This window comes from Rhinolophus sinicus, chromosome 1 (genome assembly GCF_057876585.1).
Source record: "Rhinolophus sinicus isolate RSI-liver-muscle chromosome 1, RSI-T2T, whole genome shotgun sequence".
NCBI classification, from domain to species: domain Eukaryota; kingdom Metazoa; phylum Chordata; class Mammalia; order Chiroptera; family Rhinolophidae; genus Rhinolophus; species Rhinolophus sinicus.
This window is the reverse complement of record NC_142501.1, coordinates 130,750,936-130,764,448: the sequence shown is the minus strand read 5'-3', so window position 1 is coordinate 130,764,448 and position 13,513 is coordinate 130,750,936. Positions and strand designations below refer to the sequence as shown.

The window sequence follows — 13,513 nt, the reverse complement described above, 5'->3', positions numbered from 1 at the left end:
TATTTGTTTATTATTTTGCCAATATCACATCATTTTGATTACTGTAACTTTGTATCCTGCTCTGTGTTAGTTTAGTCATTCTAAACACTACCTATTTGTGTCCTGCCTCCGTAGAGGTTTGATTACTGTAACTTTATAGTAAATCTTGTAGGGGGTAGTGTTAGTCTTCTGATTGCGCTTCTTTAGTATTGTTGGCTATTCAGGGTCTTTTGCCTTTTTTTATTTTCATTTTTTGCCTTTCCATATAAACTTTAGAATCAGTTTGTCGAAATCTACAAAATAACTTGCGGGATTTTGATTGAGATTATATTAAATACATAGATCAAGTTGGGGAGAAATGTTTTAACAGTATTGTCTTCTATTCATGAACATGGATTATCTCCATTTATTTAGTTCTTTGATTTCTTTCATCAATGTTTTATAGTTACCGCATGTAGATCTAATACATATTATACTACATTTATATCTAAGTGTTTCTTTTTTCTTTTTGGTGCTAATGTAAATGGCACTTTTTTTTTATTTATTTCAAATTCCACTTGTTTGTTGCAGATATATAGGAAAGTGATTGACTTTTATATGTTAATCTTGTATTCTGCAGTGTTACTATAATGGCTTATTAGTTCCTGGAGTATTTTAATAATCATGTCATCTGTAAACAAAGACAGTTTTATTTCTTCCTTCTCAAGCTCCACTTAGTTTTTGACACTGAAGATTGTACTGGAATTTTATAGTGAAACTTCACCATGACAGTTATGGAAACTACAGTGACCATAATTCCTCCTTAGTGAGCTTAAAAGTAATCCTTTCCCTGCCACCTAAACATCCTTATTAAGTTTTAAACTGGACTTACACATGGTTCACAATAAACTTACCGAAGAGGGCCTGTAGAGAGGAAATCCAAATATTGAAAGAGGCAGAATTCATCAGGGTCTTTTTTTGTTTGTTTTTTAGGTTTACATTCTTTTTTTCCTTGTTGGCATGTATTAACATTACTTTTTAGAAAAGATGGCAAAAATTAAGTTCTATTTTACTTAACCTTTATTACCCAATATTTAATAAAAGAAAGCTCCAGATTTCCTATGAATATTGAGTAATACAAAATATAGTAATTTTGTTCTAAGATTTTAGAGTCTAATTGGGTAAACACATACTGGACAATTTTTGTATTTCATTGTTTTTAATTTCACTTTTTTTCTCAGCAGCCCGAGGGAACTGGCATGATAGATGAAGAGTTCACTGTTGCAAGGCTCTACATTAGTAAAATGAAGTCAGAAGTAAAAACAATGGTAAAACGCTGCAAACAGTTAGAAAGCACACAAACTGAGAGCAACAAAAAAATGGAAGAAAATGAAAAGGAGCTAGCAGCATGCCAGCTTCGTATCTCTCAAGTATGTATTACAGAACAAAGTTTCTTTGTATTCTGAACAGTCGCATATAAATCTTATTGTAAAGGTTTTAAGAAAAATGAACTTCCACAGGTTATTTTGAGTAACAAAATTAATTTGGTCAGTTTATCCTAGTCTAGCTGCATTATAATAACATGAATAATTTAACTGGGTTGTATTAACTAAAATGTATATGTTAAGCATACAGCTTTACTAGAAATATGTGAGTGTTGTGACTGTTGAAGAAGCTAGAAGAATTCGAGGGTGAACAAAACTGCAGGGCCAGTTTTCTGACTTTGGCAACTGAATGGATGAGGCCATTCACCAAGTTAGGAACTGTAGGAGGGAAGAGGGTAATGTCATATGGAGATAACAACAAGAATGTCTGATTTTTCAGCCTTTAGAGCCTTTGTTACAAGAGTCATAAACTATACAGATGACCATTTCATTGACTAAATTCTTTATCTTTGTAAATTTGGCCCCTGAACATGTTAGGTTTAAATATCTTTCTTTAAGCGTATTATATATTTATGTACACTGATAAAACTTGCTTATTATCATATAGTCTTAAAAATAAAATATCTGCATGAGATTTTTTTCACTTCACATAAGTTTTTTCCCAAAAGCATGAAGCCAAAATCAAGTCATTGACCGAATACCTTCAAAATGTGGAACAAAAGAAAAGACAGCTGGAGGAATCTGTTGATTCCCTCAGTGAAGAGCTAGTCCAGCTTCGAGCACAAGGTATTAACTTCTTCCAATTATTTATGAGTTATATATCTATACTAATTTGTCCTTACCTTAGTGTAGTTGTAGTAAACATATTAATATTGACAGAGAGTAGGAATACTGATAACTTGGAATAGTAAACAAAAATGTTTTAATGTGGCTTTGAAACTTTTTGAAATTGTGTTTGAATATTGCAGTAGCCAATCTGGGAATTTTCCCACAAAGTTATGAAGTTATACATATATATGAAGTTATACATATACACACATATATGAAGAATATACACACACATACATACACATAAATCTTGACATAGGAATTTACAACGCTTTCTCATTTTCCTACTATGCACTATCCCATCTGTTCTGGGATTAGGAAAAGAAAATAAAAGAAACCATAATTATCAACACAGAGGATACAGCTAAATGTACTAGTCAACATGTCATCGGGCTTGGAGAGCAAGATTTACAGTGTGGCATTTGGATGGTGAAAAGTCAAGTAGTGCTAAAGACCATACCCTCATAAAGCCCACTTGCTCCTTGGTTTATATGAAGAACTCGAACGCTTATTTCCTCTTGTTTTCTCTTCCTACCCAAACAGAAAAAGTCCATGAAATGGAAAAGGAGCACTTAAATAAGGTTCAGACTGCAAATGAAGTTAAGGCAAGTTTTATGTAACATTAATTCTAATGGCTTTAATTTATCATTATTAATCTTTATTAGTCTGGCTTACTATCCTTTCCCCCAATGATTTTAGCAAGCTGTTGAACAGCAGATCCAAAGCCACAGAGAAACTCATCAAAAACAAATTAGTAGCTTGAGAGATGAAGTTGAAGCAAAAGAAAAACTTATTACTGATCTTCAAGAGTAAGTATATTTTTCTTTCCTCGAAATATTAAAAGCTAACTCAGAAAGATTGACTGTTTAGACAAGAGGAAATAATTGGTTCCTGGTGGACAGTATGTTCTTATTGCATACCTGCATTTATCATTGAAATTATAATTTTTGACTTGAAAAATATTTTTTTTCATTTATACGCATAACTTCAGAGTTCCAGGTGAAAAAAATTGTTAGGTCTTTTGATGTAGCTATTCAGTCAAAAGGAAAAATACCCCAACTTCAACCATTATTACAAATAGAAATCACAGTCTCAAATAACTTCCTTAACTTTCTTTTTTAAAATATTTTTAACTGAGAAAAACTTTATTGGAAATTACGGGTTTTTTGTTTTAATAGAAGTTGTCTTCTTTGTTTATCTAGAAGACATTATTCCTACTTCCATAACCGTATGCATATAGCGTAGCAACTAAATCATGATTTGAGGAGAAACCAGAGGAGCCTAAGAAAAAATGATGAAAAGTTTGGGACATGGCTCTTATTATTAATACCTAATGGATTTAGGGACAAAGGTTCAGGCAGATGAAAGATATAGAAGAATAAAATCATGATTTCCAACCATAATACAAAAAATACTATATAGCTGAAAGTAGGCAGGTCCTCTTCCCCCCCCCTCCCACCACCCTCCCGCCCCCCCCCCCCCCCCCCCCCCCACCGCCCTGTTGCAGACCGGATCACAGGAGGCCTTGGTTGCTACAGTGGTGAAATTGTAGAATTTAAGAGTTTGAACATTTTTAATGACGACATTCAGAAAACAGTGGTGTTGATACTGTGTTATTTTTCTTTTGTCAGCCAAAACCAGAAAATGATGTTAGAGCAGGAACGTTTGCGAGTAGAGCATGAGAAGTTGAAAGCTACAGATCAGGAAAAGAGCAAAAAATTACATGAACTTACGTGAGTAAATGTTTTAATTCAACTTTAAAATTGAAAACTAAGAGTATTGCAGACATGACTGTTGGATATATCCAGCAGGTACATTTCTCACTTTGTATAGGCTAAAGAGTGTTTTTCTTAAACCCTCTGCATTGGTTTGATTTATACATTCTTGCACTTTAGTGAAAGCAAGGTCTGATATTTCAGTGATGGTCAAGATTCAGATTTCTGTTTATCAATTTGCTTGCTGTTTCTTTGCCACCATTTTCCTTTAAGATCTGTCATGGAAATAAACCTAAAACTTGGCATTAAGTAATTTAAAAGGTTTCAGAGTCTGCCCTAAAAACTGAATTTTTGTCAAAATTGATCTTATATAAAAGGACATTGTTATGTTAGCCTGGCCTTTTGAACACAGGTTTTTCACCATTTACTTTTTCTAATTTACTAAGAGTATAGTCAGTCAATACTCAGTTTTCTAGAATCTGAGCAGATAGAAAACTCAGGATTATAATTTTTCACATACCTTGCATTTATGAGAGATAATTTGTAAATGAACTGCTGTTATTAGAATGGTAACACCATCAGGACCAACTCAGAGTTGATTTTATAGTCTGCTGAATCTCAGCCATAATTTATTTAGAATAAGTTTAAGTAAAATATGTAAAATATTTTAGTCTGATAATTTGTAATCTGTAATTCCCAGTTAACACGTTGCGTACGGATCACGAGAATCTTCAGAAGGGATTTAAACCCCGCCGTACGCAACGTGTTAATCAGAATTATTTTGGATAAATAGCATTATGCTGTATGTGACGTATTCTAAAATATAAATAAGAACCACTCCTTAGTCTTTGAATTCTGCCACATTTTATCTCTTCCGTTGCTATATAAGGAGAGTTCTTTTCCTAATAAACTATAGATTTAGGAAATTATAAGGTATTACAAAAATTTCTTTGAAAGACAACATGAATAAACTTCAAAAATAAGCATCTTTCATTTATTTGAATTTAAGAATTGATTCTGTCAGATAAAAATATTTGATTTGACTCTTGTACTAAATAAAACTAGATTTTATGGAATCAAAGTTGAAAGTGTATTATGTATATTCTTCCTTTGTCTAGGGTTATGCAAGATAGACGAGAACAAGCAAGACAAGACCTGAAGGGTTTGGAAGAGACAGTGGTAAGAAAAACTTGAAGATAAATAGGACTGGGGAAAATTTAATGGGTTTTTCTCCCATTGGTTATACTAAATTTGAAGTCTGAACTCCAAAAACACTGCTGTTCTTGTTAATTCCAGGCAAAAGAGCTTCAGACTTTACATAACCTGCGGAAGCTCTTTGTTCAGGACCTGGCCACCAGAGTTAAAAAGGTAAAGCTATAGAGGTGTGGCTGTTTGTATAAAGGGTGACTACTGTGTGTATTGCTTTATATTCATAAGTGAAAAAGTTTTGTCATAACAATTTCTGTTTTTAAGCTTAGGGGTTTTTTGAGCTTAAAAATTTTTAATACTTTTCATTGACCTTTTTAGAGTGCAGAGATCGATTCTGATGACACTGGAGGCAGTGCTGCTCAAAAGCAAAAAATCTCCTTTCTTGAAAATAATCTTGAACAACTCACTAAAGTGCACAAGCAGGTAATAAACAATATGTTTGTGGTAGCTGCAACATTGTAACAAAAATTTGAGGAGTGGCAAGTATTTGAATTTCCATACCCAGGGCCATTCCATTGTTTTATTAAGCACTTATAGAAAGAAACCACTAGCAATTTTTAGGGAAGTTAATATTTTTAAAACTCTTTTATCAAAAGAGGCCGGTGAAAACCTATATTCGTACTTACTTTCCAAAATAACAAGTCTGTCAGTTTTCTTAATTTGTTCATGGTAATTAAAAAAATCTCTGGTAGATAAGTCTTTGCAGCTAAAATACAACTTTTTTGGTCCTTTCACATTTAATGCCCCAAGTATGAAATATCTAACATCATGAGACAGTTCATTTTTAAAAAAAGTACTGGCTAATAACGTCTTATTTTTCATTATGGCTTGATAAATGATTTAATTACTTACCAAAATATTTCTTAGCACACTAAATTGTATATCTTTGTTATTCGTAAAGCTGATGTTTATTCTAGATGTTTGCATTAGAGTAAGGTTAAAGAAATTTTAGCCTTTTTCGCTTTCAACATCTATTAAGGGGCTTGCTAAATTTATGTGTATTTGTGGGTCTAAGTTGGTATGTTTAAAAGGCTATTCATTTCTAGAAGATTAGTATCTTACCAAAGAGACCTAACACTATGTTCTAACTTATTTTCATTGCTTGGTAAGGGGAAAGAACAACCCCTACCCTCCACCCCCCAAAAAAAGTCAAATGAAATTATATCTGTGAGAAATATTTATGCATGATATGGATGGATATATGTATTCCTTGGTTATTGCTGCCTAAATTAAGTTAGGAAATTGGAAAACCTTAGTATACAGTGTAGTATTACTTCTTTTCTAAAGAGAAATTATGAACTGTTCATACTTTCTCAAACCACCTTGTCATAGCTAGAATACTAATTTTCTTTATGTACCTTTAGTTGGTACGTGATAATGCAGATCTTCGCTGTGAACTTCCTAAGTTGGAAAAGCGACTTAGAGCTACAGCTGAGAGAGTGAAAGCTCTGGAGTCAGCACTGAAAGAAGCCAAAGAAAATGCATCTCGTGATCGCAAACGGTATCAGCAAGAAGTAGATCGTATAAAGGAAGCAGTCAGGTCAAAGAATATGGCCAGACGAGGACATTCTGCGCAAATTGGTTAGTAGAACACATTAAAACCTGTAAACCTTGCTTGGTTTGAATGTTTTCATTTACTTTAAAACATAATCTGATTCATTAATTATGTGTTGTAACGGTGATATTTGGTCTGTTTTTTCTAACTTTCCAAAGAAACAACGAAGTTGAGGTTTAACCACATTAACAGGCAAAGAAGATAAAAAAGAACTAGACAAGCAAGCAAGAATATTCAGGGATAGGAAATAAACTATATCGAGCAATGTTACTAAAGCAAAGAGAATTGCAAGAAAATAAGCCAGCAGCAGTATTTCATGCTTCCGAGTAATCATTGATGTAGGCGTAAGGTGTTTAAGAGGCTAGATCGTATAGGTCCTGGAGGAAAGGAAGAGCTAGAGGAATCTGCTAAGAAACAAAAAGGCCGAGAAAAACACTTGGGAATTTGTTGTAAACAAAGAGAAGAGACCTAAAAGGTCGTTACAGTCATGTGTTAAGGTTTATTCTAAAGCCAGTTTTTGGTTTTTGTTTTAGCTAAACCTATTCGTCCTGGGCAGCATCCAGCAGCTTCTCCAACTCATCCAAGTGCAGTTCGTGGAGGAGGTACATTTATTCAGAACAGCCAGCCCGTGGCAGTACGAGGCGGAGGAGGTAAACAACTGTGAGCATTACACATTACCCACAGGTTTGTAGTTTATATCTGGCTTTTGAATCATAGCTATACATGGAAACGTTCAACCATTGGTCATTAAACACTTTTTTGGATTCTCACATTAATGTCATATTTTTTATTATATAATTGTAAAAGTAACTTGACACAATTTCTTCTAGTCTTTTTTCATAATTGAGATCATGCTACATATTCAAATTTGTGTTTTCAACCTAAATTGGATCATTTTTAAAAGATCTTGGTATTCTGTCTAATTTATAACTGTTCCTTTTTACTGAAACTGTAATTAAGTATGTTAATTTTTCCATACTTGAAATTTTCCAAAATTGAAATATATGTGTATGAAATTAGAAGTGTAGAAATCTTTTTATATACCCTCCTCATGTTTTAGATTATTTCCAGAAGATTCCCAAAAGTGGATTTACAAGAAAGTGTGAACATTTTTAAGGCTCTTGATACATATTAACATACTGTTTCCAGAAAGACTGCACCAAATGTATAACAAGACCAATTTTGTCATAGGCTGATTGATATGAACCTCAGTGTTATAACAAAACAACGTTAAACAAAACAATGATATTCAAGGACCTCTTGTATTTACTTTAAGAGCCCCTTTATTAGTAAAATGGAAGTCATCCTTGAGAATTACACACGATATCATTACCTAGTATAGAGCGTATCCTTTTCTGCAAGTGGAAAGTGGGCAAGGAGATTTTTAAAGCATAACTATAGCAATGAAAGTTTGTCCTTTTTGGATATTGTGCTCATATTAAAATTCATATGTAAACTTTGAACTCATATGATTTGCAGAGAAGACAGACCGTGGCCTTTGTTAAGTATAGCTAGGTTTTAGCTTGAAAGTAAAATGCTGATCCCATTGTAATGACAGCAGTTTAGCACCGGAGGGAGATAGCTAACCTAGTCAAACTAGGTTTTCAAGACTTGAAGTAACTATAAAAGCATAAACATTTACAGGTTTGTCTCATTGGTGGTCCAAAGGATAGTAGTTTTTTTTTTTTTAACTCTTACTATATCAATCAGTTTTAAACCATGTTTGAGGAGTATGATCTACTTAAGTGATAAATTACTAAAAAATGAAACACTTTGTAGAGGAATTTTAAATTATTCCTTTAATTATTAAGAAAAACATTCCAAAACCCTGGGTTTATTTTGGGGTAAGATGGCAATGTATTAATAATACTGGTACCTTTAGTACCCAGTTTTATATGGCTGATCTTCTGGCTTGCATAATACTTTGAACACATAGGTAAGTGGACAGTTTAATATAGGGATGCCTCTGGGGTAACAACTGCTGAAATTTACTTTCACGGTCACTTTCCTACCATACGTACCTTTCGTGTATCCTTATTCCTCCACCCCTCTTCACTCCCCCCTCCCTTTTTTTTAAACCACCATGTAGATTGCTGGTTAGTGGTTCTTGGCTTAAGAATGTTACTGACACTGTCTGTTGGTTTCCAGCTTCTTTTTAAAATATAATTCATACATCAGCTTATTCACAACTCTCTTGGGAAAGAATAAAAACAAATGACGGGCTGACCTCCGTTTAAACATTGTACTGCTCAGAATAGCTCTACTTAGGAAGTAAATTAAAGGAGAAGAAATCAAATCATTTAATGTTGCAATGTTTTTGATTGGGGAAAAGTGGTCAAAGCTATTGGCCAAAATATTTTTAAACTATTGGTATATTTTCTTTATCCTTTCCTGTTTATCTCAAACACAAGTTTTATGCAAATAAAAATATTTTCTCTCTGCTTTCTGCCATTTTCAGGTGTTGAAAGTAATTGAAGTATGAAGAGGACATAATATCAAGCAGAGTCATTTAGTGACTATAACCTTTACCGCCTGAGAATTGTAGAATTATAACTTTTTAAATGTATAAATTATACCTGGCCTGTACAGCTGTTTCCTACCCCACTCTTCTTGTAAACTCTGCTGCTTCCCAACTCAACTAGAGTGCAATTTTGGCGTCTTAGGAGGAAAAACATGACAGTTTACAACTGTGGCCCTATTTATTACACAGTTTGTCTTTTGTGTCTTTAATTTAGTTTTCACTGTGCCAAGCAAACTGTACCATATAGGATTGTGCTTTTTGTACTTGTTTTTGTGTGTATGTGTGCGTTTATTTTTTAATCTCAGTTTAAAATTACCTAGCTGCTACTGCTTCTTGTTTTTCTTATTAAAGTGTCTTCCTTATTTTAGGGAAAATGGAACATTTAGATTAAATGTCTTAAATTTTACCACTTACGACACTACATGCCCACAAAATGTATCAGGTCAGTACTGTACTTCAAAATCCCTTGAAATGATTTCAGAGTCAAAATTATTTGTATCGTCTCTGAAATTTGCTTCTGAAAACTACTGTATGTGCACTGAAACCTTAAAGTAGGCACTTGAGACTGAACAAGGCTACGTAATTATCTCATGAAATGCCTGTTGCTGAATTTTCTTGAATAGACATATTTCACAGTTATCAAAAGCAAGTCTCAGTTTAAGAGAGAGTTTGGAAAAGGAATTACATTTCTCTTTCTCTTCTTCCCAATTCTATAATCAGCATAGCTTGATGGAATGAAAATACCCTGCTTCATTCTGGTGAGCCTGCTAGTTAACATAAGAATTGGATTAATTTGTCCCCTTAATATAGTAAAATGATTTAAGATATTATAGGATTAAACATACTTTTGTATTGTTAGTACTGTATTGGTTGATCTAAATTTATAGCCTGTGGTAATTGAGGAAAAAGATGGAAGAACAGAAAAAATATATGGTGACTTTATAAATAAGTAAGTAAATTTTGGTCTGAAATCCCTGAGTTGTTTTTAACCCACTACACTAAGTCATACACTATAATTTATTTGTTATTCAGCCTAGAAATAGTAAGTTGTTTGCAAGTCACTAATAATCCTCAATTTTGTTGGCTATCGCCCATAATTTTGTAATTAGTACTGAGTGTACCTGTTTTTGCCACTTCTTCCTCAGATGATTAAACTAAATCAACAGTTTGTTTTAGAGAGCTATAAAAGCAATAGGGAAAGAGATTTCAATATTTGCTTCATCAATGGGGGGAAGGTGACTGCAACTGTGTTAGCAGAAATTTGCGGAGAATGGGGATTTAAGGTTCTCGGTAGAGAAACTTGGAAAGTTCTGTGTTAGGATCTGGCTGGCAGAATTAACTTTTTGAAAAAGTTTTATACACAGATATTTGTAATAAATTTGGAGCCATAGTCAGAAGACTCAGATCATAATTGGCTTATTTTTCTATTTCCTTAACTTGTAATTTCCACTTTTGTATAATTTTCATTTAAAAGATAAATTTATTTATTTATTTTTTTAACAGTCAAATTTTTGCTGTTGTAGTCTGCAACCTTTAAAATGATGGTGTTGCTTTTAGAATTGATCAAAACAAACACTCCAAAAATTGAGATAAAACCTTGGTGTGGCAAGATTAAAGTAATGTAATTAACTTTTTAAAAAGTGCTACAGCTATTACGGTGATAGTTTTCTAAGTGGAGAAATATTTGGCTGCATTCACATAGACATTTATATTTTGTTTTCAAATGAGAAGTTGCTTCTTTGGCAATATTCATAAATGAAGCAGAATTTCTTTTTCTCTTGTCTGAATATGGTAGTTTCACTCTTACTAGATGTATCACGGGTATTGGTGCTGTGTAATAATAAATTGTAACTAGCATGTGGTTCAGAATACACATTGTTAACGTTTTTTGTTTTTTTTTTAAATATCTCTGATTCTTTTCTATTTATAATTTCAAACTTTCACAAAGTGTACCAAGAATTTCATGAATTTGTTTTCAGTGAACTCTTTGCTATGGTAGGTCATTAAACACAGCTTTTACTCTTACAAGTGAAAATTTCTGATCATCTACGACATTGGCACTTATTTCAGTTTGCGATGTCTTTTTTTTTTTTTTTGGACTGAATATATTAACGTTCCTCTGAATGGTATTGATAAATGGTTCAGAAGAGAAACTCAGTGAAATAAAAGTAATATTTATTCATGGTGATCAATTAAATTATTTGCCTAACTTAAGAAAACTACTGTGCATAACTCAATTTGACATGAGGTGATAGAAGAGTCTGAGTCTACCTGTGGAATATGTTGGTTTATTTTCAGTGCTTTGAAGATACATTCAAAGATAATTGGTTTGGGAAGACGCCATATAATTTTAAGTTTTATTTTAACCTGCATGCTGTAAATGTGTTTTATGTTTAAATAAAGAGGAACTTTTTTTTGAAATGTAATGACTTTCTTAAAACTTATTTGAAGAAGCATTAGGGTGATTTTATATGACTCAGTGGCTTCTGTCTTGACATAATAATGACTAATGTCATTATATTCATGTATGTTTTGTTTCTTAATGTATTGTGCATTCTTTGGACAACAGGTATTAAATATGTAGGCTGAAGGATTAAGAGCTAGAAATGAATTATCAGTCTTACCATGTTACTTCAGTGTAGTTTACCTGGTTCTGTTCATCTGAACCTGACTTATTAACCTATATAAGAAATGTTAAAGTTTGTTTTTCAGTACTTCAATGTTTATTCAGGTCTAGCTGGAGAAAACTAAAGAAAGACTGTTCCTAAATTTTATTGGCAATTGGGCTTTTTACCTTAAAATTATTTATTACAGAAATTTTTAATCATATAAAAGCTATAAAAGCAGATAGTAAGTAATGAACTCCAAGTACCTATCAATTTCAACAATTACCAACCCATGGCTAATCTTGTTTCATCCATAACCCCACTTGTTTGCACACACACCCCATATTATTGAAGCAATCCTAGATATATGTTTTTATTCAAAATATTTCAGTGTGTAAATACAGACTCCTTAAAACACATACCAAAATACCATTATCACCAAAAAATTAATAATTTCCTAAACAAAATCTCAATTTTTGTAAATAATTTGTTTGGCTCATGATCCAATTTAAATCCATATATTACAGTGGAGCTCCCCCCACCCCATCTATCTCACTTATTTCCCTGCAATTAATGAAGAAAACAGATTTGTCCTGTAGTTTCCCATATTTTCCTGATTGCATTCCTTTGATATCTTAACATACTCTGTCCTTTTGGTATTTCCGTAAATTTATTTTTGGATCCACAAATTTAATCAGATCCAGATCTTTGCTTCGTTTTGTTGGAGGGGGCAGCATTACCTAATAGGTGGTGGTATTCCTCCATCAGGTGGCACATAATATCTAGTTGTCTCTCGCTGGGTTAGCCACCATTGATGTTACAGAATACCTAGATCCATCAATTAAGGTTACAGAAAGGCAATATTCCAATTATGTCATTCCTTCATTTGTTAGCTACAATAGAGAAATTTGCCCTCACCGACTATTTGGTTACATAGTAGTATAGTTTATACAGGAAAAACGGGACAAATGCTTGATTTTTTCCATTTGCAAGTTTCAAAATGAGTTGCTTCCCTGCTATCTTCCAGTGGTGATGGGTTGTGCATTTTTCTCCTTGTTTTTTATTATTTGGATATTTTAAGTGTTCTCTGTGAGCTTTCAAGTTATTTTTTTTCTTTCCTGGAGAAGTTTAAATGGAAACAGAATTTTAATAAGGTTTATCAGCCCAGCCCGGTGGCTCAGGTGGAGCACTGTGCTCCTAACGCAAAGGTTGCTGGTTTGATTCCCACATGGGCCAGTGAGCTGCACCCTCTACAGCTAAGATTGTGAACAACGGCTCTCCCTGGAGCTTGCTGGGCTGCCATCAGCAGCCCGAGGTTGGCGTGAGCTGCCGCTGGCTACTGAGTATTGCTGCAGGCTACCATGTGGAGCCACTGGCAGCCGACGAGAGCTGCTGTGAGCTGCTGTGAGCAGCTAACTGACAACTGGTGACCGACTGCCTCAGCCGGAGGGAGCACAAGGCTCATAATAACCAGCATGGGCCAGGGAGCTGTGTCCTACACCACTAGACTGAGAAACAACGGCTTGAACGAGTGGGGAGGGGGGAAGGGATAATATAAGCAGGGCCCCCAGTGCGCTAGCTCCTAAATTGAACTGCGCCAGTGTGACATGTGGGATGACCAGATGTCCAGATCTCTTCACACTGTTACAACAGGGCAGAAGAGTTAACATGGCCCTGGGGCACAATTGTACACATGTATTGTCTGCTACATGTGAATGAACTGCTTTTGGTCCTCT

General features: G+C 33.9%; 1 protein-coding gene across 2 annotated transcripts in view; it reads left to right on the top strand.

Annotated features, from left to right (window-relative positions):
- Positions 1 to 11,597, top strand: part of KIF5B (kinesin family member 5B) — a 39,915-nt gene extending 28,318 nt beyond the window's left edge. Inside the window, exons 16-26 of one of the 2 annotated variants that reach the window (XM_088789584.1) lie at positions 1,203 to 1,388; positions 2,012 to 2,129; positions 2,715 to 2,776; positions 2,871 to 2,980; positions 3,803 to 3,904; positions 5,005 to 5,065; positions 5,183 to 5,254; positions 5,414 to 5,518; positions 6,460 to 6,676; positions 7,184 to 7,334; positions 9,109 to 11,597. In XM_088789584.1, coding sequence (XP_088645710.1) covers positions 1,203 to 1,388; positions 2,012 to 2,129; positions 2,715 to 2,776; positions 2,871 to 2,980; positions 3,803 to 3,904; positions 5,005 to 5,065; positions 5,183 to 5,254; positions 5,414 to 5,518; positions 6,460 to 6,676; positions 7,184 to 7,314 — 1,164 coding nt within the window. In that variant the 3' untranslated portion in view covers positions 7,315 to 7,334; positions 9,109 to 11,597. Of the gene's footprint in view, positions 1 to 1,199; positions 1,389 to 2,011; positions 2,130 to 2,714; positions 2,777 to 2,870; positions 2,981 to 3,802; positions 3,905 to 5,004; positions 5,066 to 5,182; positions 5,255 to 5,413; positions 5,519 to 6,459; positions 6,677 to 7,183; positions 7,335 to 9,108 lie in introns of both variants that reach the window. The other variant, XM_019731491.3, reaches the window with a different exon arrangement.
- The last annotated feature ends 1,916 nt before the right edge of the window (positions 11,598 to 13,513 follow it).